The sequence below is a fragment of the Thermobia domestica genome, chromosome 3, assembly GCF_964235325.1.
Source record: "Thermobia domestica chromosome 3, izTheDome1.hap1.1, whole genome shotgun sequence".
Classification (NCBI taxonomy): Eukaryota; Metazoa; Arthropoda; class Insecta; order Zygentoma; family Lepismatidae; genus Thermobia; species Thermobia domestica.
The window spans coordinates 150,928,880-150,955,546 of record NC_137456.1 but is presented as its reverse complement, the minus strand read 5'-3'; the positions used below and the strand labels follow the sequence as shown (position 1 = coordinate 150,955,546).

Genomic DNA, 26,667 nt, shown 5'->3' with positions numbered 1-26,667 from the left:
TTAAAATATTTCTAAATAATTCTTTAGAATAATTAAAAACTGCAGAAACTTATTATATATATATATATGTACGTATATATATCTATCTATCTATCTATATATATATATATATATATATAGAGAGAGAGAGAGAGAGAGAGAGATAGAGATATAGATATAGATATGGATATAGATATTTAGATATAGATAAAGATAGATAGATATAGATATAGATATAGATATAGATATAGATATATATTACAACCACGTTGCATATACTTCATGTTCTGGATGATTGTTCAATAAAGAATGTGTACATTTATTTTCTCGTATTTATTAATGTTTCTGCAAATTTAATATACCACATTAATATTGTCTCTGCAATATTAATAGCGTCTCTGCAATATCATATTAAATCATATAAAAAAATTGGAGAAAATGCATGTGCTCACCATTCTTTGTTGAAAAATCATCCAGAATATAAAGCATATGTAACGTAGTCGTAATATTCACGAATACTATCTTACTGCATTATAAAACTAACACTACCTTTCTAAGGTAAAGCAGGATCAATTCAGGATCATATATATAGGAAAATTTTGAGATATAACTATGAAACATTTTGTAACGAATGTTTCATATCGTAACGAATACGTTAGATCGTCCAGCAAAGTTATCCAACTGGACAAACGATCACGCATCATATACGGTACTATTTCTTCCTCTAATCCTAATGTTCAGATTCCCATGACCATATATTTATTTAAGAGGTTAACACATCACCTTTAACTCCCAACATTGGTACCATATTTGATTTTCGTCTGCTAAGGCCTCTATCGTATGTTGTTTCTAGATCCTAAACAAGTAGCAATTAGTAATCCGTTTTATGATTATCGTGGTTGAACCAATTTTTTCCTGGCAAGTCGTGTCAAACATTCTTAGTTACTTTTGCCATATCTGAGCTAGCATTATTCTTTCCTACTTACCACTCACTGTGAAGGTCTTGGTGAACTCTATAAATTAGTTTGGTTATATTTATATCCCGGCAACTAAAAGTGCGTAATTCTCTTTTCTATCTGGCGGAAACATAACAAAGTACTTGTTTTGCGATAAGGAAAAGGGGTCAATCAATGTTGGCAATGTTTTTGATTGCTGTACAGGTCAGTCTACTGAAGTATTATGACAGAAATGCAGATCAGTCATACTTTTGCTGTTCATATTCATCGGTGATTCACTAACTCAACTAATATGACATATTTGCCCTCATCGAATTGTTTGCAAATTATTTCAACCCTGAATCTTAGATGTTTTTTTGTATTCTAATGACATATCGAAATTTCGTTAATCAATTTACTATAATAAACTGCATTATATCCTAATACATCACATACTGTTTGCACTGCAAGTCACATTAGCTGCTGCACAGCCAGTTTCAACTACTAAAGCAATCATGATTTACTAATCTAAAGTCAAATCTCTTGATGTCTGTCGAAAGCCAATGGTGTGCAGATGCGACGTTGTCTGATGTCGTTTCCTTTCATGTACAGGCATAACGTGAAACATTAATGCGAGAAATTAAGATATTGAAAAACAAATTCGTTCTTACAAATTTATTAACGCTATAGTGACATACATGATAAGAACGTACCTTTGAAATTGCTTTCTAGTAATCCAGGGACAAAGCTATTATGCAACGTCACCCAAATTGCATTGGATATTGTGGAAAGGAGGACACGCTTTAAACGTCAGGAGATTTGAGCCTTACTGTATGCTAGCATCTACAGTTACATTTGTTTGATTGAAAAGCTGTGATTCATTTGTGCCTGTCTATGCACACCGTCCAACTCACAATCACATTATACAATACGGTTAAATTATTTTGGATACCACGTTATTAAGAAAGAATATGAGATATTTACATGCATATTGTTCATAATAGCTTTGGAAATATTCAACATGTATTAATAAAACATAAAACTGACCAAAGCAATAAATGTATTAATAGCATTTGTGTAATAGTTTATTCAATGTACTCGCTTTCATCACGTTTATGATGAACGAAATATTACTTCTCCAGACTATTATACAACTATCATTAATTCATTTATTGCTTTGGTCAGACTTGTGTTTTATTAATACTTCATACTTACGTTAGATACGTGAGAAACAGAAAGGACTTGTGTTTACATGGTAGGTATAAATAACTATGTTTTTGCCAGTGCTAGCAGAGAACAGTGTCATATATGCATCTTATTTTAATATTACATTTAAAATATATTTGAATGCACTAACATATAATTCAATATGATTGTATCTTACTCAATACAAATCAAAGTTGAAAGTGCAAAAAAGGATTTATTAACTATTATGTCCTCATTAATTGAATGCTTTCATATTATACTTCACAAGTGTAGATTCTCCAATTATTAATAATATATATATTAGAAACTATGGTTTCGTATACTTTATCAACTATGGTATATAACATATTTAGTGAGCAAGCATTATACAGTAGAACCTAACTGACACTACACATATGACAGCTAAGTGGATATAGTTACTTTAATTTTTAAGTGAAACATTGAAAAGATCTATACTGGAGCAAATAATGGACAGACTTACCACACATATCAGGTATTTCATCACTTCCATCCCCACAGTCGTCCTGTAAATCGCACGCATACCAATCACGTATGCATTTTCCAGACTTGCATTCGAAAAAGTCTTCACCGCATGTGTTCCTTCCTGGAGACAATATTTTTTTGTTAGTATTGAAAGAAGTATTTGCTATATAACACATATTTTTTCATATCACATAAAGTGCAGAATATACATTAGAAATGAACTTTGATATTATTGAAAACGGAACACAGCTAAATAAAAAATGAATGGGTATTTCCTTCTTTAATAAATGAAAAGTAAAAGAAAATCGCTCCTCTTTATATTTCATACTTTCGCAAGATAATAAGCATACAGTTCAGAATAAAGTGTAAAATGAAAATAGGCCTAATGTGGCATTTCTCCCATTACTACTTTCCATTGTTGTTAAGTGAAACTCTTGCATTATAGAGAAAGAAATGCTATAAATCGTTGTTTCTCGCTTCCCAAAATATTCCTTGGAAATAAATATCAGCATGAAACAAATTATCATAGGTGTGTTACTAATACTGTCAATGATGCTCAATTCAATTAGTCGTTGCTAATTAATATTGTCAATGATGCTTGCCGCTATCTATTACAATTGAATCGATGAGTTCGAAAACCAGTAATCTCCACATTTTGACCAAATTGAGATTATTACACTTTTCAACTCAACTGATGTGGATACACATTTAGGCTAAAACAAAGGCATCTCCTCCCGCTACTTATAGAAAATATTGAACATTGAAATTTCCATTTATTTTGAAAACATGCCATATCCTAAAGATGACTTGTTCTCGAACTAAACTTGGAAATAGACTACCAGATGGCATCACATTGTACCAGACATTAGCAAGTTATCATGACGTTGTAATTTACAAAGAACTGAACAGTTTATTGAGTTGTGTGCTTACTTGTGGTTACCACAACATGAGTGATTCAGATAATAATTCTTCAGATGGTATGTCCAAGAAAAGAAAGGAATTAAAAAAAAAGCTTTGAACCATATAAAATGAAAATGGTAAGAGTGAAGGGTTTACAATATTATCACAAAGAAAGGCAATTATATTCCTGATATAGAGTTGAAGACTGCAGGTAAGACAGAATATTATATTATTAGTAATAATAGTATTAGCCTTGCTGCTGTTCATAACACATAGACAAATCAAGAAATAACTTAAGCATTATTAATACTCTAATGACCATTGAAACACACTTGTTTCTTCAAACATTAAATTCACAAAATTGTACATCAGATTTGTTTTTCTATTTTCAGATGCAGCATGAAATGTTTTTGTAAATTTACTCCTGAAGAGAGATTCAAATTCTTTGCCATATCAACCGGCCATCTTTGCCATATTACAGCAGTTCTAGTTATAAAACGTCGACACCTGGTGAAGTTGAAGTATCACATTTCGTTGGTGGTTTGCAAATTTAGGTTTGCTCTGCTTAAAAAGAAACACCATGAAAGTGACTCCACTACCAGTAAAGGAAGTATAATCTGAAAAAGCAGCCATAAGCGAAGAAAATTAGACATCAAGAAAGTGCTCAAATTTATTCCACGTGAGTTTTTGTCTTTGTATGAAGAAGTGTGTTTGTGGCCCACCACCGCTTGTCATGAGCCAGAAGAGGATTTCTAAATCTACATTCTTAGTTTGGTTCTTGTTATGACCATGATCCAAAAAAGTGTCTGAACTTACAGACTTAATTTATCTTTTCGTTAGCTGTTAAACTATTACTGTGACAGACATATCTGTATCCATGTAATCTGTAGCATACATAATACATTTATTTCAAGTTGCAAATGAAGAGTTAATAATATTCTCAAATTTTTAACATAGTGTGAAATATATTTTCTTGTTTTCTACGAAAACAAATCATCTCCAATTTTTGATATTGATTTTTAATGAAACAAAACAGGTTATTATGGCATCAAAGTCAAGGAATCATAAGTAAATAGCCACACTGAGAAAAATCCGTTCTCTGGACAATGGTATATTGCACACATATACGGAATTCTCGCACAAATATACGGAATTCTCTTGCTTACTACAGAAATCAGTATGGAGCATACGTTATCTATATGCTACATATACATTGCCCTTATATGTTATATCATTCCGTTGCAGGATGTCTGACATCTAAGAGTTTTCCGTAAATCGCATGCATATACTTATGTTACATTCCTCAGCTATATGTTATATACGTCCATTTGTATGTGAGATCCTGACCGCCTACATTGTTTCATATGGAAAGTACGTATAAATGGGACACTTATACAGAAAATATTATAAAACATGCGTTTTCAGTTATACGTATGCTTTACGTAAAGTCCAAAAGCTACAGGAATTACGCATGTAACCTACATTTTTAAGTACGCCAGCTACAATTTTTTCTCAGTGCATATTCTACGGTCAGAAACTGAAAATATCCCTATATGTCAGATGCATATTGACTAATTTAATTTTTTGTCTCTTCTGTAAAATTATGTTCGATGGAGATGACTGTTTTCGAAGTCAACTTTTTTTTTTTTTTTTTTTTTTTTTTTTTTTTACGGCGATAAGTGTTGAAACCGGATATGGCTAATTTCAGCCACTTAACGTGACAATAGAGGGTTAATGGGGAAGATGGAGAATATTGTCAGGACAATTGATCGATTGCAAAAAACAGCATTTCTTTCCGTTTTTTGCTCTGTGGAAAAGAGTATTAACTTTGAACCACTTACAGTTTTGGTAGAATGTTCAGGCTAGCGGCAATACGTTGATTTAAGACGCTGAACTGTTTGCAGAAAAAGAAAAAAAAACACTCCTCACCATCTGTTACTGATTTTTTTCTATGGTGATAAAATTGAAACCAAAATTGGTCCTCGAATTTGATCACCGTCTTCGCTCTAATACTGGTTTAAGCCAGTCTCAGTTTCTGCGATTGTAATTCGAAGGTTACAAATGAATCCCTTCACCCTAATAACCTAGGAAATGAGTATTTTACACTGCAGTGTTTGTAGCTATTTCTAAAAATTAATTTATGCAGCACCCATTTTAACCACCAAACCTGGATTTAGGCTATAAAGAAGCAAAATTCGACCTACAAACATTCAGATTCGTGTTTAGCAGGGTTTCAATATTCTAAACTACGTGCTGGTCAAATGTCGCAAAATTGCCGTTAAAATCGTTTTCCCCAGAAAGATTTTTTTTTTCTGAAATGTTCATCAGTATATCATTCACATCCTAAATTGGGCCGCTTCAACTTCTTAACTGTTCGTTTTATTATTTAAGTAGCTTAATTCAAAAGCTTTTAAATAATTATTGAAACGTCACAATATCATGATTACTAATAGTAATATGAGCATTTAAACGAACCTCTGTCTCTCGACAAGACGGCCATTTTGATCACGTCTGATCAAGTGTCTCCTTGAGTTTTATTTTCTTTTTAATTCTTTCACATATACAAAGCCTCTGTGCAAAAAGGTATACTAGTTCCACGAACTGAAATATTTGGATGATATTTCTATTAACTCCATCGACTATCTGACAGATCTAACAACCATATGTACTTCATGGAATGCGCACTTTTCCTATGTCATTTCATTATTGTTTTGTCATATTATCTGCAACCAGAAAGAATAGGTAGATAAATAGATAGAGAAAGAGGGACGAAAGAGAGACAGAAAGATGCATTGAAGTTTACCATTTGCTAGTCTCAGATCTTGGTCTATTCTTCTATGTTGACTTATCTTTTCTTCCTCCAATAGTTCCCTTTCCTTAACGCTTTTATAAGCTTTCCTTAACGCCATCTTATCCTTCATTGGGCTTCCATTAGCATAAATAACTAAGTATATGGTCGTAATAGCTGTGGCACATAACACAAATAGCGTATCAGTCTTCATCTTTACAATCTGTAAGATAAAAGTTTTCATTAGTCATAAGAATGATGAATGTATAAGAAAAAACTATGTTTTAAATGCGACTTCTTTAAGGTGTACAAGTTAGCCTAAAATTATAAAATATATAAATTAGACTAAACATGCGTTTTTATGGCTGTCTGTAGTTTTGTAGAAACAGGTAGGCCTAAATAAACCGAATAACACAAATATTTTATAACATATTGAAACATTTTGAGATGATAGCAGCCTTTACAAATTCGGACCGAAGGACCTCTTTCTTCTTAAAAATAAATGTATATGCTTTAGGTATACGGATAAAGTAAATCCAAGAACTTATTCACTGATTCTCTTACCAACCTAGATTTTCGCAACTATTAAGCAGAGAATCTTAAAATTTTGTGCAAATCTTCTCTTTGAGATCTAGCCTGTACGTAAGATAGGATTTTACAAACAGAGACTCTTCATAAGGAATAACGGGCTTGAACGATTTTATCTAGTTCACCAGGTCTGCAAGACTATTAGATGTAAAATGCTGAAATGTCGTATAGATGTCTTCCCTCCAGTTTAGGCTATTGAGACAGAAAACATTTTCTTTAAACTACGGTTGCTAAAGATTGACAAGGGTGGTTTGATTGACTCTTGGTTATTCGCCAGATCTAAGATACTATTAGACATACAGTAGGTCTGCACTGCACTCTTGATATTTTGTATAAATATCTTCCTGCAGTCTAAGTTGTAGATAAGAAGTAATTTTATTAAATATGTATAGCCCCCACAGAGGGAGTAATGGGTATTGATTATTTTCTTGTTATTCTCAAGATCTCCGCAGAACTTTGAAATAATTAATGTTCTTCCATTCCAAGCTGAACATAAGACGAAGAATATAAAATGAGATTTCTAAGTGGTGACGGAACAGTTCGAACATTTTCTTTCTAATTCAGCAGATCTTCAAAACCGTTAGACGTACAATCTTGAAATTTTGTACAGATGTTTTCCTTGCACTTGAAGCTTTAGATAAGACATTATTTTGCAAAATGCAGGCCAAAAGGGAATAAGAAGGATTGAAAAATTTCTTGCTGTTCTCAATCCTCGAATATATTAGGGGTAGATACTTGAAACTTTTTATAGATATTATCCTTACACTGTAAACTTAAGATAACACAGAATTTTGAGTTGTTTTTTTTTTATATGAGATTTTGTCTTTTGCGTAGCAAAATGCAAAACAAATTTAAATGCATTGCAATTTGTAAGTTTTGTATAGCACTCTTTGCAGCCAAAGAAAACATTATTATTATTATTATTAAGTATGATAATGAAAAGCAAAATAAGGAGAAACCAACAGCAATTATATTTTTACAAAGTTCTAGCGTTGACATTCTACAGATTGTTTGATTTACAGGTAGTATCTGTTTCTGAATGTGTCCAAGTATATGTGTGTGTGTGTGTGTTTTAAATTAGGTTTTGAATCCGTAATGACTTCACGGAACAGAGAATTCGAACTACGCACTCTACAAGCCAACTTTTTTTCTTTTTCTTTTTTTTTTTTTACGGTAATAACAAAATAACTTATTTCAGGCAAATGTTCAGTTTCTAATTGTAGCCAAATATTACCGGATCCACTTCATCTTCCATTTTCTAAACGTTTTAAACCGAACACTTTTTCCTTTGTAATTCCGGTGTAAAATGAGCGAGCAACGCAAAGCGAATAAGTATTTTTGGGTCTTAGCTAGTAATATAATTTTCGAAAAGTAAGATCAAGACTGACTTCGAGACTCTGTTAAGACACTTTCTTTACATATATAACAAAATGTCGAAGACGATATGGTCTCTGTCATCAGTTCTATGGTAATTGGCTATAACTTTGTTTGTAGTGAGTAGTTGATTGTGTTCTTGAGGGTAAACAGACACCTATAGGTAAACATCGGGTTTGTAAGGGGAATAGTGATTGAGCTTTAATTGCATATAAGATCGAAAGACAACTCTTCCGTCATGTTGCAAAAGTAGCCCACTTTGGTAATCACAGATGCATAGCATTTCGCAATACGATGTTTCATTTGTATCGCAACAGCTATGCGACACTTCTTATACAAACCTCTGATTACACACACACACACACACACACACACACATATATATATATATATATATATATATATATATATATATATATATATATATATATATATATATATATATATATATATATATATATATATATATATATTGCGTTTGCATACCAGGCATTTGAACATATTAGATAGATAAGTAGGCTTCAATTATTTTTTGTTGTTCGCCGGACTATTAAGTACAGAGTCTTCAAATTTTGTAAAAATTTTCTCTTACAATCAAAATAGTAAATAAGACGTTTCTTTCTTTTATAAATGTGGCGTATGGGTGCTTTTTTTTTTTTTGCTCTTATCTAGATCTCGAAAACTATTAGAAATAGAACCTAGAAATTTTGAATGTACTCTAGACTGAAGAAGTGAAGAATGTTCAGAGATCAGGGCCTTCAACATTTTCTCCGACTTCTACTAGATCTTCAGAACTTTTGGGCACAAGATCTAGAAATTTTATTTTAATCTTCTCCTTGAACTTTAGGCTGAGAGTAAAGTAGAGTGTTACCAACTGGTGCTGCTACGGGAGGGAAGGGGGGTCTTAAACCTTTCCATCAACTTTTAACAGATCTTTAGGATTCTTGGCTGTCTTCTTCTTTCTCACCTCAACGATAAGTTGGTGGGCAACATGGACATTTTAAAACTTTTCACTCTCTTGGGAGAGCTGTTTTATATTATTGTAAAAAAACAATAAATAAAATAAAAATAAAAAATAAAAATAAAGATAGTTGAAAATGAAAAACTATATATTTATATTATTTGTAGTTCTACGTCGATCATTTTGCCCTTTAAAACAAGTGTTATTCAACGCATTAACGGATGTGAGGAGTCTCTAGTTTGATCTGAGACCATATGAATTTATTACCCTCAAATTACTACAATTAATTGCCAGCAGCCAATAAGAATATACTACAATCCACGATACAAGCCTCAAAGCCACCACACACTACCTCCTTTCATTCCTAGACAATAATAACTGCGGAAATCAAGTTCTGATAGTAAGTGGACGAAAGGCAAGGAATAAGCTCAAAACTCTATATCATTATCTTCCAAGTATATGAGCACGAATTATAGACTTAAAATTCCGATAAACAATTATTTATAAACTTCTTTTCTTTTTTATTTGATTGTTCCTAAACAAAACTAAAAATAAATCATTAAATTTTATGTCCCACGATTATGCCTGCTAGTCGAAAGGAGAGGGTGATAATGAGAAATGAATGAAATAGCGGAATGAAGAAAGTGGGAGGAAACGGGAGAACCCGAGAAAACCCACATACAAAGTGTTTGTCCACCACTAAGCTCACTTGGCCCGAGCTGGGATCGAACCAAAGACCCCATGCACCAGAGGTGAAACGCTCTACCACTGAGCCGCCGCGACCCCCCCCCCTAAAAAAACACGAATATTGATATGTAATTCCATAACATGTGGCTCCGTACAAGGATAAACTTGAAGTGACATCGTCAACTTATATGATCGAACGCAAAAACGAAATATGGATTTTGTAATAAAGGCACACCCTCCAAATGTGTTTTAAAAAAGTCATTTCGACGAAAACTAAAAATGTTCTAGGAAATGGTAATTGATTATATGTATGCGTGGTACAGTATTTGGGCCAAATAATCTAAAAGGGATAACAAAATCCATTTTCAATTCTTATTTTCTCTTTCGTATAATTATCGAGATTACTAGGCTCAACAGGGACATGAGCACAATATTTTCGAATTTTCTTCTGCGTTTGAAACATAGTAATGAAAGAGAAAGTTTACTTAGATCTAGTAGTCAAGACTATTTTCCTGCTGCTAATAAAATCTAGTTAGGTATAAAATAAAAATTCTGCACAGCGGGAAGTGCAGCCAATGACCATCAAAATAAACGAGAGAACTCGGAAGTATAAACATTATATTTGTATAAAACAAGATGATTCATGGTACATTTCGGTATTCACTGCATTGTAGGTCTTGAACGCGTATCCGATGCAAGGAATCTCTAGTTCGATCTAAGCCTATATAAATTTGTTACCCTCCAATTACTCCAGTCAATTGCCGATAGCTAATAACCACATACTACAAACCACGACACAAGCACCTAAAACACCATGCACTACCTCCTTTCGCTCGTAGACAATAATAACTACAGAAATAATGTTTTGATGATAAGTGGATGAAATGGAAGGATCATTAACTTTCAAATATGTGAGCACGAATTGTGGACTTTTTTCCGATAAACAATATTTTTGAACTTTTTTTTATTTGATTATTCCCAAACAAAACAAAAAAAAAAAAAAGAAACGTTGCTATGTGTCGCCTGAACACGTGTCTTCGTCCCAAGGACATCGCGGATATTGTCATCCTATATCATCGAACGGCAAGAGTGGAAAATGCGTTTTGTGATAATTGTACACCCTTCAAACAGGAGTCAAAAAAATCTGTTCGACGAAAGCATATATGTTCTACGGAATAATGATTGGTTATATGCATCCACGGCACAATATTTGTGCCAAAGAATCTAAAATTAAGAACAAAATATCTTTCTTGGTTTTTATTTTCTCTTTCGTGTTCTTATGATGACTACTAGACTCAACAGGGTTACGAACACAGAATCATTGAGGGCAGCTAATAATGCCCAAGCTCTTCAGAGAGACTATAATCTCCAATAGATTTTCTCTCACAATTATCAAGATAATGCCTAAGACCAATCGATTATAGCACAGCAGCTTAACTAATAAGTCAGCGTGACCAACTGTCATCGATGTTTCCGTGTTCGTGTCCCTATCGAGTCCCGTAGAAAGTCATAAGTGTAAAAAAAAAAAAAAAGTAGAATAAGTTATTTTAAATGAAAAACGACAAGTTCAGTTTTCACCTTTATTGAGAGGAGTGTCAGGTTCAATTCCAGGCCATATGACTTTTTAGTGGATAATATCGTGTTCGTTGGCTCGGTGTAGGCCGTTTCCTTCCACATTATCAATCTACCATTTATTTTACAATCATTCATTAAATCCGTGTTTTCTCCTAAATAACATGATTGTTGGACTAAAACTAGAAATTCTACTGTATATCATTTTCTATTTTCCGCTATTGTTTTCATCACTTTCGTTGAAGAAAAACTATTACGCAAATATATTTCTCCTAAATATCTTATTTAACAGAAATATACTTTTAAACTTTTAAGATTATTTCGTCATACTTGAACTTTTCTAGTAACTGTTATCAGCTATATTATGTCAAATATCTTCAGAGGGGCAAAGTCAGTAATTTAGCTTTCAAGACAAATTATTCTAATTCATAATACGTATAATTTAATATAAACGAAAACTACGTTTCAGAACACCCCATGCAATTTTAATTTTCTGCATTATATTGACAGTTTTATTAAAACAGATTTCTTTTGTTCGCTTTATAACGGGTTAGACTCCTTTATTGATTTGTAATTTGACATATCTTTTAGGACCAAGAGCACCCCTATATGAAATGTACAAATCTAATTACCATACATGAACTTCAGCCGCGATTCAAAACCATGTCTACTGCAGCCATGGCTCATATAACCACGAGAGATTTAAAAAAAAAAGAAAAGAAAAGAAAAGAAAAAGAAAAAAAAGAAAAGAAAGAAAAAACAGGATTTACATATCTATGTATAGACCCTATACAAGTAGACCCCCTACTTGTTTGTGTGCGATGAATAATGGGAGGCAAATCCTTTTGTTGTTTATTTATTTGTTTCTCTGTGTTACAATGTGTATATATACTGTACAACTAGAGAGAGAGAGACTGATAAATGAGTATAATCTATTTCTATAATAACTTAGTCATCACATGCTTATTTCGTAATCTGAACTTTGACGTAATTCAACTAGTCAGCTGTTTTACTTCAAATAACTATTTGAATTTTGCATCTTCAACCGACTTCACCGTTCGCTCCCAGAGCCACAGCCACAGGAAACTGGAACTAGAGCGACGGTCTTTGATTTCCTTGCTCTACGCTATGCATGCTCTCGCTTGAAAGTTTGGTTCAATTGTTTACGGTGTGCTTGTACAGTTCCTCGGTGTAGCTCATCTACTCTGCACTCAATATACGGCCGACATAACGGTGCCGAAAGTTAATCAATTTTGAGAAGACTACATTGTAACATTAGGTCACCTAAATCAAATCAGTAGAAAGATCATGTTACAATTGTTCATTAAAGTTCATTCACAATCTGGCTATCGCATACCACACTCATTAAAAAACTTTTAAAAAAAGAAAAAACTGGAGATTGATCCACATGTTCAGGTCATCTATAGTGTTCGACACAGAAATATGATAATTTCTAAACTGACAGTTCATAATTCATTCCATTTCCGATGTTATGTAAACTTCCTTTTTTCTGTAGGTTTCAGAAGATAATTCAGATATTTTGGGGTTGTGGGAAGAATATCGTAACAAATTTCAATACCGGTATATATCAGAGTAAGTCACTGGTAGAGGGGCAAACAATCTAGAATGGAGTGATACTTACTAAAGAAACAAGTCATGCTTTTGTAAATTCTACAATAAACAGTTACGTTTCAGTCACGTATGAGAGAAGAGTTATTTCCTGTATTTAACTAGATATGAAATGAAATAGTGCACAGCAAGGCTCAACAAACGAATATTGAGGTCAGAACTCCTCTCCCGAAAAATACCAAGGCAACACTGAATAAAATGGGACTTAATTTTCTTAAAGTTTGTTTAATCTTCCTCATAACCAGTCATGGGCAACACGCTGCGCGCTAGGGGCCAGAAAATAAGAACTGGGGCCATACTTCTTCCCTTCCCTTGAGGAGAATCCTTGCTGAATATATGTAAGTTACACCCTAGATCTCAGTTCTGATCATCTTTATGTTTTACGTCCCACACAAATGCCGGTTAGGCTAAAGGAGACGGTGATGATGAAAAATGAATGAAATGGTGGAATGAAGAAAGTGGGAACACCCGAGAAAACCCACGAGCTGGGTATTTGTCCACCACAAAGTCCGCACGGAGCGAGCTGGGATAGAACCAGGGACCCCAAGCACCGGAGCTGAACGCTCTACCATTGAGCCACCGATCTCAGTTCTGTTATCTGAATATTTGTTGTATTGTGCAGGACCGATCTTAGGAAGTTGTGGGGCCCAACTGGAAACGATTTTGGGAGCCTTACATTCCCAGTCAACTTAAATTAATGTCTACAGGATTATACAGGGTGTTTTAAAACAACACCGACAACGTTTGGGAATTGATCCCTCACATCAAGATAAGACAAAAAGTATAGGCCAACTTGGATGCACAAATGCTTACTTTCGGAGTTATAGGCTGCCGAAAACTTGAAAAAATTAATTTTAAAGGTCCATAGCTCCAAAACTATGGGACCTATCGTAGTAGGGTCAAGACTTCACTTAGGAACTACTAAGTGCTCTATCCATATATCCATGTTCAGAATCGGTGGTACTTTCACAACAATTTTTATAGAGGTAGTTGGTAAGTAGTTCAAGTTATATTCCCGTAGCCAAACTTCCTCTACAAAAATTGTAGCGTGAGTACCTTAGAATTCTGAAACATGTATTTTTGGATAGCGCACATATTAGTTCCTAAGTGAAGTTTTAACCCGAATTCGGTAGGGCCCATAGTATTGGAGCTATGGGCCTTTAAAGTTCTTTTTTTCGTGTTTTTGGGAGCCTATATCTCCAAAAGAAAGCATTTGTGCACTCAGGTTGGTCTATACCTTTTGTCTTATCTTGGTGTCAGGAATCACCTCCCAAGCGTTGACGGTGTTGTTTTGAAACACCTTGTATATACATATACAGGGTGTTTATTTATTATGTAGCCAGTATCCACTGGTGAAATCCTCACACCTAAATAATAATAAAAAGCCCATATGAACATAGGGCAAAAAAACGTGTTGTTTCAAAGTTACTGGATGAAAAATCGAGAAAATTGAAACTTTGAGTCAGCCTAGCTTGAAAACTATGAGAGATATTAACGGCGGTTACACTCATATTAGAGGAACTAGTACGCTCTCTATCTAAATCACCATGTTTCAGAGTTGAGACGTAGGGGCGCAAAAGATTTTATAGAGGGAACTGCGGTGTAGGTTCCGCTCTTCCACCCCCTCTCTCTAAAATCATGTACGCCGGTACAACCCAACTCTGAAACATGGTTATTTAGATAGACAGTGTACTAGTTCCTCTAATATTTCTTTAATTGCCTTTGATATCTCTCATAGTTTTCGAGCTAGGCACACTCAAAATTATAATTTTCTCAATTGCGGCATTCCATAACTTTGAAACAACGCGTTTTTCACCCTATGTTCGTATGGGCTTTTTAAAATTATTGTTTAGGTGTGAGGAATTCACCAGTGAATTTTGGCTACATAATAAATGAACACCCTGTATATATATGTTCTAGACTTGAAGAACTAATAAAAGTGAGATGACATTTCGAATTACACTTTTATCCATCCCATGATGGTAACGGACTGGCTTTTTGTCGATATTTCACATAGAGAAGCCTTATTTCACACCAGTCACTCATCCCTCAATTTTATCCATAAAAGTAAGTGCAAGCAGTCAACACGTATTGAAGGTGTACCATCAGGAGCAAACTTGGCTGGAGCAAGATTTCAGCAATTGATTGGGGATCGGAGGAGAAAATGAAGAATGCTACCCAATTACTTGTTTGGACATACCAGCACCAAATACTTTTCTGAAGCTGGGTATTGTGAATGTAAAATTGTCGTGAAATTAGTTCAAATGTTCATGTTCGAGATTGTTTTACTTAGACATGTGCAATTATTATAAGGAAATCACATTGTGGGAATCGAAAAACAACATGATGAAAGTAACTATTTTATTGTTATTCTACTATTTTAGTGTTGAGCTACCTTCGAATTCACGTTACATTTACAAATCTTTCGAAGATCTTTCTTTTCCTTTTTAGTTTTTGGGAGTTATGGGTACCTTTACTGTTCTGAAAGAAGCAGGGTTTATTATACGATTGATTGATTGATGTTTGAGTTTTACGTCCCGTTCAGCAGCGAGGCTATATGAGACGTGGACCTATTGATTAACGTGGAATCCGAACCACATGAGCTGCCGCCGGGAATCGAACCCGGGTCTCCCACGCCAAAGGCGCGTACGCGGTTGATTATACGAAACCTAAATTACTAAAATGTAAACGCTCTCCTTAAAATGCGTTGTTTCAACGACTTTTTTCCATCTGAAGCAGCAGCGGGTCTGATCACACTCAACCGTACCGTTGTCTCAACAATGCATGATGCCAGGGATGGTTTAATTTTTGTGTCTTTTATGTCTATAAATTAATTCTATAGTTTATGAAAAACCTAATATTGCCTTAAATAACGTTATCTCTACCGATTATTTTGCTAAATAAATTTACAGTTATTCTCAAATGTACCGCATTTTGTATATATCAATTGTAATTATGACATGTTGAGATATTTTCTTTAATAAATAATATAGGATGTAAAAGAACAAAGAAATAAAAAAAATACGCTTGAAAGGAACACAGGTATACGATTAAGCATAGCATACTCTATCATTTGTAACTTTTTATCTACTTCACCTACAGAGATGGATTACACGTATATCAAACAAAGGAAATTTTATTTACAAAATATTTTGTTATAAGTTCACTAGTCTGGGATTTCACATGTTCCGATACGTTTGCTCCTTCTAACTTACCCCATTCTTTAATTCAGGCAGGTCTCGTCGCCGCTCACAGAGAATCAGACAAAAGACTAAAATACTGAAACCTATTGGACAAATATTGGTTTGTAACAGTAGGAATAGAAACCAGTGGGTCTTGGGATCACGAAGGATCTAATTTCATTAATGAAGTTGGTCATCGAATAGCAATCAAAACTGGTGACCCCCGAGCTACTGCATTCCTTTTCCAACGTATCAGCATCGCCATCAGCGCGGGAATGTGTTATCGATCTTAGGCACATTACCTCCTGGTAAAGAACTGGACGAGATTTTTCTTCTATAACAAACAATAAGACGGAAGTAGAGACATCCTAGGAGGCTGACAACCACTTTGACTATGTTCATGAAGAATGTTTTGAATCCAATTTGGATAAATATAAATTCTTGGAAGTCATGGCTAATACCGGTAAATTTGGTAGTGGTAGCAACATTATCTACAGATTTTACTTTGTTGCTCGAAATCGTTAAAGACACGAAAGATAGTGTTGTCAAGCTGTCCGATGTTTATTTTGGAACAAATATAATGGCTACAGATAATCTATGTATTCTTAGATGTGCTTATAAGGAAGAAATCAAAATTTTAATGTTTATATTTTAAAGTTCCAAGACCGTACAATTGAACCAACGTGAGAAATCAAGGAAAACATAGACGGTGGCGGCCAAATTTGACAGGCAGACAATATTGGATGAAGCTGAAGAAAGATGTTCAACCTTTAGGATATTACTATAGTTGATGAAAAGAAACTAACCTGGAAGTTTAATTATATTTCATTTTTGCTGGACTTATCAAAAGTTTCCCCTACATACTGAACTATCAAAAGTTTCCCCTACATACTGAACTATTTAATAAGAGCGTGAAAATAGTTTCAAGAGGAAATGTTAACTATTAATGAAGTGCAGGACTACCAACGTATGCGAGATAAAACTAAGTTATTTAAAATTCAACTTTCGCCAAGTAAGAAAATTAACTCTGTATTGTCGCTTTGCTTGACATTTGCATATCTAGTAGGTATTAGGCGAACTTGAAGCCCTGTCTAATATATCTCAAATATCAAGGGATTTCGAAATATGTTCCTGTTATTATAGCAATTCCAACTCCTACCTTCTTTTCTTTTCGTCTTTTCTTCACTTTTAAAAGAAACATCTAAATACGCTGAAATATATCTTCAACAGGTCTATACTAGTGTTGTCAACGGCTCGAGCGGCTCGGCTCACGGCTCAGTCACCACCAAGCCGAGCCGATAACTGAGCCGAGCCAACAGCTCGCCAAACCGACCTGGCTCGAGCCCTTGACTCATTTGGGCCGAGCCGAGCCGAGCCGATGGCTCAGTTGAACCGAGCAGAGCCGGTTGACATCACTAGTCTATACTTAAGAGCCGGCGGAACTCAAGTGACCTTGACAAATCGAAGATATCAGCCTTCCTCACAGACCAAAGTGTTTCCTTATTTTGGCAACAGATGGGGTTGTTGCTGAAATGCCGTCAAAGCAAATGGCACCCCTCCTTTTCCTTCGTTTTCCCCTGCATGTGGTCAAAGTTGGACAGCGCAGGAGGGGATGATTACGGCTGTAAATGAGACAGAAGAGTGAAATTCCTTTCTTTTGGCTAGGAGAGAAACAGAATTGAAGAAAAAAAATAAGAGGGACCAACATGATATCAGCCGTCAGCTCCGTGTCTAGAGAGCCACTCAAATATCTACAACAGTTACAAACATACCATAGAGAACTAAAGCACTTGTCGCCTGTCTCTTTCTCAAAGGATTCTACCTATTGTAAATAAACAGAGTAGTGAGAGAAGAGTCTGATATAAAATGAAAAAACATGCCAATATTAAAAAAAAAAACACGTGAGAGTCGATAAAACTATTCTAATTTATTTAGGGCCTTCGTGGTTAAAAAAAAAAAAAACGCAATTGAAAGGCAGAAAACCCAGGCAAAGATCTGAAATGTATTGACAATGTGACTCTTTTCTAGTGGAATCCATTTCCTTATTTTCTTTTCAAAATATGACCACCAGATTTACCCTCTCTCTTCACATTCGAATGGTCCTGGGTTCGATACCAGTGGATGACCATCCTGAGTTTTTCCTATTACAACAGGAAAGGGCTGCAATATTACATTCAGCCTTGGGAACCGGCTTAGAAGGACAGGAGGAAGCATATGCCCTGCTTGATTGTTTTTTATTTGGGGAAATAGACCACTTCATTAACAACAGAATTAAAACATGTGCCATCTTCTTCAGGAAGGTTCACTCATGTCCAAAATTATTGTTGCATGTCTATAAATATGTTGTAGGAATATAATTTGATAACGAATTCATCCGGTATTTCTTATAATGTTAGTATGTATACAATCGGCAGAGACATGTATGTGGCAAATTTCATGTCAAAAGAGCAGTAAATAAGAACAATGAAACGAAAATAAAACTTTCGTGTCCATTTAGCAACATTTTGTTTTACTCATTCTAATTTTCGTATTTATAAATATTTTTCTATGAAATTTACTACATATACATTTCCCGATTGTACACATAATTAGTATCAGTACCGTCAAATGGGGTGAATAGAAACATGGGGGTGAATAGAAACAAAACTCCCAGATTAGTTTTGGATTTATCTGGACGATAAATTAATCAAGAAAACTGAAATTTCTTAACATAGTCTTATACGGCTAAAGTGTCCAGGGCAGAGACAAAATGTTTTACTGAGTTGGGAACACTGAGGTAGGCGGCAGTAGCATTAATGTGTTACTGAAATCTTACACGGTATTTTAGCGCTCCTTAAACTTTCTTGGTAAGTATGACATTTTCATATTTGTTGCATTTGAACATATGCCTATTTTGTAGTTTGTTGTTTCATTTACTGACGTTCATAGTAAAAGTTTTCCTTTTGTAAATTATTTTTAATCAAAATTTAACTTTACTGGGTTATTGTTATGATTTTTAATTAGTGGGGTGAATAGAAACACTTCTTGGGAAATTCTTGAAATTCCTCAAGGAGTGGAAAATTCTTGAGGAGCAGAAAAAAAGACCTGATAGGAATGTATCAACCATCTCTAAGAACAAATTTCCAAGTCTTCTAAAAAAAAAGTGTGAAACTGAAGGAGGAAAATATCAGGGCTGGATTTGAAAAGAGTGGAATTTTTCCCCTTTGTCGAGACCAAATACTGAGGATGTTGCCAAAAAAAGACAATGAACGAGAAGAAACAGAACAGCAAAAGACATCTCAGACTGTAAACCGTTCCCTTATGGATCTTCTCAGGAGCATGAGAGAAGATGAAAAAATTAAATAAGGGAAGAAGAGAGTACGAATAGATGTTTCTGGTAAGAGTTTTGGTTTGTTTTCTGAAAATGATACATTTTCATCAAATCACAACGAAACTCAACCTACCTTTGTATTGTCGGAAGAGGAGAAAGACAACACTCCAGAAGACAACATTCCAGACGATCACGAACTAGATGATGGTTTTCTAAAGCTGGTGATTTTGCTGTGGTAAAATGAGAAGCTAAAACTCGATGAGACTATTCAGCACCCAAGTGCGAAAATGGGAACATGATGCATATGTGGGAGTGTTTTATAAGAGAACACATAAACAATGAAATTTTCAGAACGAAACTGTTGGGTTTTATTAGGAGTTCGTCAGCACGCTTTAAGTATATGATAACTTTCGGGCTCCTTCGTGGCTAAGCGGTTAGCGTACGCGCCTTTGGCGTGGGAGACCCGGGTTCGATTCCCGGAGGGAGCTCATGTAGTTCTGATTCTACGTTAAACAGTAGGTCCACGTCTCATATAGCCTCGCTGCTGAACGGGACGTAAACCTCAAAATCAACTCAACTGATGGTAAGTTTCCCTGATGATTTCAGTGGTTTAAATCTTATTCAAGTATCATCAAAACTATATGGTCGTTTATACCTATATTGTGCATTGTATTGTTTTATAAGTTTGTAACTTATGTAATACTGGTCTTATTGAACTAATATCTTGCAGGTATCAAATAAATAGTTCGTTTCAACAAATACACTGTTTCTATTTTACCTTTCCAATAGTATAAAAGAAACAACAATGAAAATAAAGTAATTGTTTCTATTCACCCCATGGGTAGGGGTGAATAGAAACATTAAGAAAAATCAAGGTGAAGAAAAGTGGAGTTGATAAATTAATATGACGTTTACTGAAATTCATTAACATTCTGGTAATTCATTAACATTGGTTCCAAGACCTTTCTTTTGGAATAATCTGATACGCGAAATCTTTAACATTACCAGACTTATATTCTCATATAGCCAAAAATGTGTTTCTATTCACCCCATTTGACGGTATTAAAAGTACCCAGCAATATCATTATTACATTATATTCTTACAATAAAACAGTTATAGATATGCAACAATCATTTTGGACATGAGTGTACAAGGACATAACAGGTGTTTGTTTCAAACATTGAATAAGTGTTCGTATAAATTGAACTTGTTTCCTGACGTCATAGAACTAAGAACTGTTGCGGAGCGACGTAAGTCCGGTGACAATACAATATTCCATTGTTACTTTCATACTTTGCAATATATCTATTTATTTTAAAAGCAAATTTTAATATGTTTTTATTTTCAACTTCTTTATCCTAAACTAAATACTAACCTTTAACCAGCCCTGGTTTCCCTGGTTGCATACCACTTTAGGATTTGGAAAATGTGTCCAAGGAATAAAAAAATGATAAAACACCTTTTAAAGACATTCTTTTGTTAATCAATTCGCACTAAAAAGTTAAAAATAATTTTGTTTATGCAAGACTAAATAAAAAGAGTAGGTCGCGTCATTTTAAGAATTTATAAAGTAACTCTAAGCCTATAATAGAGCGCATTCCATTTTTTAATTTTTTTTAGTCATGCATAAACAAAATTGTTTACTTTTAAGTGCGATTTGATTAATGAAAGACTGTCTTTACAATGTTTATTATTATCTTTTTTATTATTGTTAATGTTTGAATCCTTGGCATAGGGTGTTTATTTTGGTAAGGTACCATCTGGTGCCTTACTACTACTACTACTACTACTACTTTCTATACTACTAGGGTACCAGTATATTAAAATTTAGTTTCCTATGCGTTACTACATACATTAAACAGCACTTAAAAAAAAAAAAAAAAGAATTACTACCGAATATAGAGTGTTTCTCCGCTAATAAGAGGGAGACAGATTGAGGGTACCAAACACCCCTACCGTTGATTGAGAAATATTTAGGTGTTCACATCTACAACAAGATCTGTAACATGAGGAGCAACATCTACATTTGAATTTGAATGTTTTATGGGCTTTAGACAATTGATTCAGACCGGGCTACATGGGGGACAGAATGATGGAAGCAAGTAGGGCCTAGTCCAGTCTCTAGTTTGAATGCCTGGAATGAGTAAGCGTGTTTGCACACGATACCGACAAAATCGGAGGAAGCGCTGACAATATCGTTGCCGGTGATGAGCGAAGTAAGCGACACACATAATACGTTCTACACTATGTTTCTAAAAGTCTTCTCCATATATGAAAACAAATAAAATTAATAATAATCGGGAAAATTATTTTTTAAAACAAGGACTACAAAAATTGTTCTGAAGAGGTGTGGAGAACGGTACAAAACTTAGAAAAAATAGGCCTATGCCTAATCATGTTTAGATCAGTGCCGTTTTAAATAGATGTCGTAAACATATTATTTTCGTTTCGATGAGAATTGATGCTGCGGTACATTGCAAACTATATTAGTTTTATTTTTTGTTGAAACAATGTTACATATTGTATGTATGTATATTATTTTAGTTTTCATGCAATTAACACTAATGTCATAGTAGATTAATTGATAAGATTCGAATTAGTAATTTTGTGTTACATTGTTCCATACATACACTGGCGCAAATCCCGGGGAGATGAATGGGACATGTCCCCTACAATCTTAGAACTGGGGGGAACAGTCCCCCCCAATAATCCGATTTGAAATGTGTTTTTTTGGGGGAGAAATTTGATTATTTGTGTCCGGTCGCCAGAAAGGAAAGTGAGATGAAATTAATGTCCACTCAGAATAAGCCTCAAATCTGTACACCTCCCAATGTTGAAGACAACTCTGCTCCCCTGATTCTCCACAGCATTGTTTTTGAATACAGAAATATTTTGAACATTGATATATATATATATGGTATGGGAACGAACTTACCCGTCCCCCCCCCCCAATGTTGAAGACAGATTTGCACTGTTGCATACATACCTGTCGTTTCTCATTTCTTTTTGTCCATGAACTCAAAATCCTGGGCAAGGCTTGCATAAACTTCTCGCCATGCTTTTTGCTTTTCAATTCTATCCTTGAAAGCGTCTGTTATCTTATCCCATATGCAAGGTCTACATTCCACAAGTTCAATAAGGGTTAAAATATCGAATGGAAAAATTCTTGCCATCTCTAAAAATCTAAGCAAAACTAGAAAGGTAAGAATAAAATAATACACAATCTTTTCATCCAGTCACTGTAGTAGCTAAACTGCAGAACTCTATCAGGGGGTCGAACCCGGTACAAAGAAGAGAGGGAAAACTTCGATACATAGCTTTGGTCTTTGTTTTCAATTGCCATTCCACAAATTCTTTTTAAAAATGGGGTATTTGGGATAGTTTTGGAAGTGAGAGAAAAAATCTGCAACAAGTGAAGCATGAAGTCACATCCCTGTTGTTGAGATCACAATCAAGAAAATGCCAAATGAGTCACTTGTCCTTGGAGCTTTGCAAAGAGTGTTTGATTGTGCTGGTTTCGTTTCAAAATAATAATTCTACTTTGACTTGTCAACAAATATTCTATTCAATCATTGCTCATTGAGTGGGACCGGGAAAAGTGATCTGCAGACAATTCTGATGAAAATAAAAGGAAGTACTAATAATCAGGATTATTTCCATATGCTTATGTTCACAGTGTATCAAACTTTGAAAATTACGCTTAAATTAATTTCCAGAATGTATTAAAATTTAAATGCATTAATAGATTAAAAAATATACCATCAAAGAGTGTGTGTGTGTGTGAGAGAGAAAAAATTAAAAAGGAGTGGAAAATAATCAAGAAATTAGTTATCTAAATTTTCTATATTCTATTTGGTAATAGCTATTTAAAGGCAAACCAGTACTCTTCAGACTTTAAACATTTTATACTTATTTAATAAAGGGAATTAGCTACTCCAAAACAGAGACTGTAAAAAAATAATAAGCTGTTCCGAAGTTGTTTATAGGACAAGATAATAATAATATTATTATACAATTGTAATAGAAAACATGGAAACAACAAAATTCCAAAGACAAGAAACGAAACAAGAATACACAGCGACTTGTAACTCACTCTTCATTTAACCCACTGGCGGTCGACATTATCGGCCACATGTGCATCCAATCATAAGAAAACATTGCCCCCGACAAAATCGGTGTCTTCGATCGCCGACAATATCGAGAGCTTGACCGACAGCATCTCGGAGGATCGGCAGATAATGTCGGTGGCGTGTGCAAGCTACGATTTGAATGCATTGAAGTCTATTTCACAGCCGACATTATCGGCACTTCCACCGATATTATTGTTGCCGTGTGCAAACGCACTTAGGAATCTTACCCCTTGGTAAAACCTGCCGAAATTGGAAGCAATATCAAAGAAACACTGCTCCGAAAAGAGAGGGAGCAAACATGCATAAAGAGATAGTCAGAGTCGGATCTAGATTTAGTGGGGCCCCAAGCTGTTTAAGGTAATGGGGCCCTTTATGTGTTCAGATCAACATAGGCACCCTACATACAGAAATGAAGAAACTAGAGATAATTTAGGAAGCAGACTAGCAGAAGGAGCTTCATTAATTACATGAACGTAGGCTACACAGCAGGAAGCACTGTTGCTATGTATATATAAATTTTATTTTATTTTTTTAATTTTCTTATATTTTAGAAATGTATATCCAGTTTTTCTTTAGATTTTGGGGCCCCGAAGAGAGCGGGGCCCTAAGCTATAGCTTGTTTAGCTTATACGTAAATCCGGCACTGTAAATAGTATACATATACAGGCGCGGATCCAAGGGTGGCTATAGAGGCTATTGCCCCCCCCCCCCTTCTTGACTCTCAGGTATACACAGGATAAAATGGGCTTCAATCAAGGATCTTATAAAATAGAGGATCTGCCCTTACAACAAAATCTTGAAGCCATACGTCACAGTTTCGTCACCCCTACTCTGCCTACTCCGCCGAACAAGATCGCAATGTTTTGAGCCAACAATCATGGCGGAAACGAAAGTAGCCATTCACACTTGCCGATGCTCGGTTGTTTTTTGGCTTCATTAATTTAATAGGATGAAGATACATGTAGGCAGATCCTCTATTTTATGATCCTTGGCTTCAATCCTGTTTACTCTGGATGAAGAGGCAAACTATGGTTTAGCTCCTCCCTTGATCATATCCTGGATCCGCCACTATATATATATATATATATATATATATATATATATAATATGTGTGTGTGTCTAGTATACATAAACGAAGACTTTGGTTTGGCTTATCCTTCACAAATCTTTGTCGAAAGGTTGACTTCATCGATACAAACACAAATTACTTCTCATAGAAACCATCTACAAATGCACTGTACTGCTGAAACAGAAACCATCAACTAAAGAGGTCATAAATTTTGTCATTTCTCGTGCTTGAAGTTCCCGTTCTTCACAATGATTTCCTTCCTCCCGCCCCTGTTAAGAAGTTCAAAGTAGGTTTTCAAAAGGACTGGCTCCCGCTGAGAAGGAAAGTGGGATGAGGAATGACTATAGTGACATCTAGCAGTTAGACGGTCAAGTACGTGAACACAAAAAAATCTGATTTCTGATTTCTGTAGATTCAATGATGAAGGATATAATTTCTCATCGATTGTGTAATGGATGTCTTTGGAAACAGCGAAAAAATAGCACAGTAGCGCACAAATACAAAGATTGTACTCCATTCTCAAAAAAGTCCGGAGTTCTTAGCTCTTTTCCTTACTGTAAAAAAACAGAAGACTTTTCCATCTAATTTTGATCATTTTCTTATGGGAATTTGGATTATAATTATCTGTATTTATAAGAAGAAAATATCATGTACAGCATTCAAATTGCACCTTTAAAATGAGATGCATCATATTTAGTGAGCTACTGAGACATTTTTGCGAAAGAACGAAATTAAACCATGATTTGCCTAAAAAATGGTTGAGATCCCATGTTAAATTGAACACCAATATTCCGGTCGCTCTGGCGCACTCCTTCTCCCTCTTAAGGGATATCCTGATATGACAACTTTTTTTAAATTTGTTTTTAAGGATTACAATCTCCACCTTTCTTTCTTCCCAAGAAAAAAAAATACCTGAAAACGCTGAAATATTTTAAATTCATAAATCCATAAATCTTTAAATATCTTAAATGAAAAACCTAAATACCAAATCTCATGTCTCCAACCTTAAAGAATCTTGACATATGGCCATCCAAATAAAGCAATTGTAATCCCATCACTATTTCTTCCCGCTTTTTTCTTCCTTTCTAGGGCAAATATCAAAAGAACGGGGAAACATGCTTCTAATCATTGTAAATGGAAAGTTCAAATACGGAATTTCATGTCTCTAACCTTAAGAGATTTCGAGACATGTATATCTTACTATAGCAATTCCAATTCTCACCTCTTTTTCCTTCTCACATCCTTCCTCTCAGTGATTTCTTTGTTTATTTTGTAGAATGGAGGAATTTTTATAAAGGATTGCTACTAAAACGTGAAGTTGAATTATTGTACTTTATAACATATTGTATAGCTTATGAAAGGGGTATTTTCCCTGGGAAGACTGAACTAAGAGACAAGGAAGTCAAAATTTAGAAGGGGGAAATTCCCAGGTTTCCCTGGCTACAAATAAATCCCTGCTTCCCCTTTCTTTTAGGTCCAATATCAAATAAAGCTGAAACACGTGTATAACATTTTTAAGTGAGAAGTCTATGCGCCAAATTTTATGTCTAATTTATTTAGATTTCGAAACATGGACATTTTGAGTTAATAATTGCCACTTCTCTTTCCTCCCTAACCCATTGAATTTCCCAACTATAGTGGGACTTTACACTATAAATTTATGCCTTGTCCAAATTTCAAGTTTTAGTTTGAACGGTTTGGCCTGGGCGTTGATCATGCATTCTGGTCTTTAACTTTTATATACAGGATAGTCAGAAAGTTGCTTTCCGTAATATATGAAGAAATGGCGTTTTGAGAGCAGCGACTTTCTGCTCATTCTTATAAAATGTTACTCTATGGTAGAATTGAAAATAATGATAATAATAATAATCTG

At 34.7% G+C, this 26,667-nt stretch overlaps 2 protein-coding genes across 2 annotated transcripts in view; one reads left to right on the top strand and one right to left on the bottom strand.

Annotated features, from left to right (window-relative positions):
- The window catches only part of LOC145680809 (uncharacterized), a 708,231-nt gene that overhangs the window by 294,716 nt on the left and 386,848 nt on the right, over positions 1-26,667 (top strand). The gene's annotated exons all lie outside the window — the stretch shown is intronic.
- LOC145680810 (uncharacterized) overlaps positions 1-26,667 on the bottom strand; it is a 70,749-nt gene that overhangs the window by 37,344 nt on the left and 6,738 nt on the right. The window contains exons 2-3 of the mRNA XM_081751883.1: positions 6,307-6,514; positions 2,602-2,724 (exon numbers count right to left, since the gene is read on the bottom strand). Of these exons, the coding sequence (XP_081608009.1) occupies positions 2,602-2,724; positions 6,307-6,514 (331 nt within the window). The remainder of the gene's footprint in view (positions 1-2,601; positions 2,725-6,306; positions 6,515-26,667) is intronic.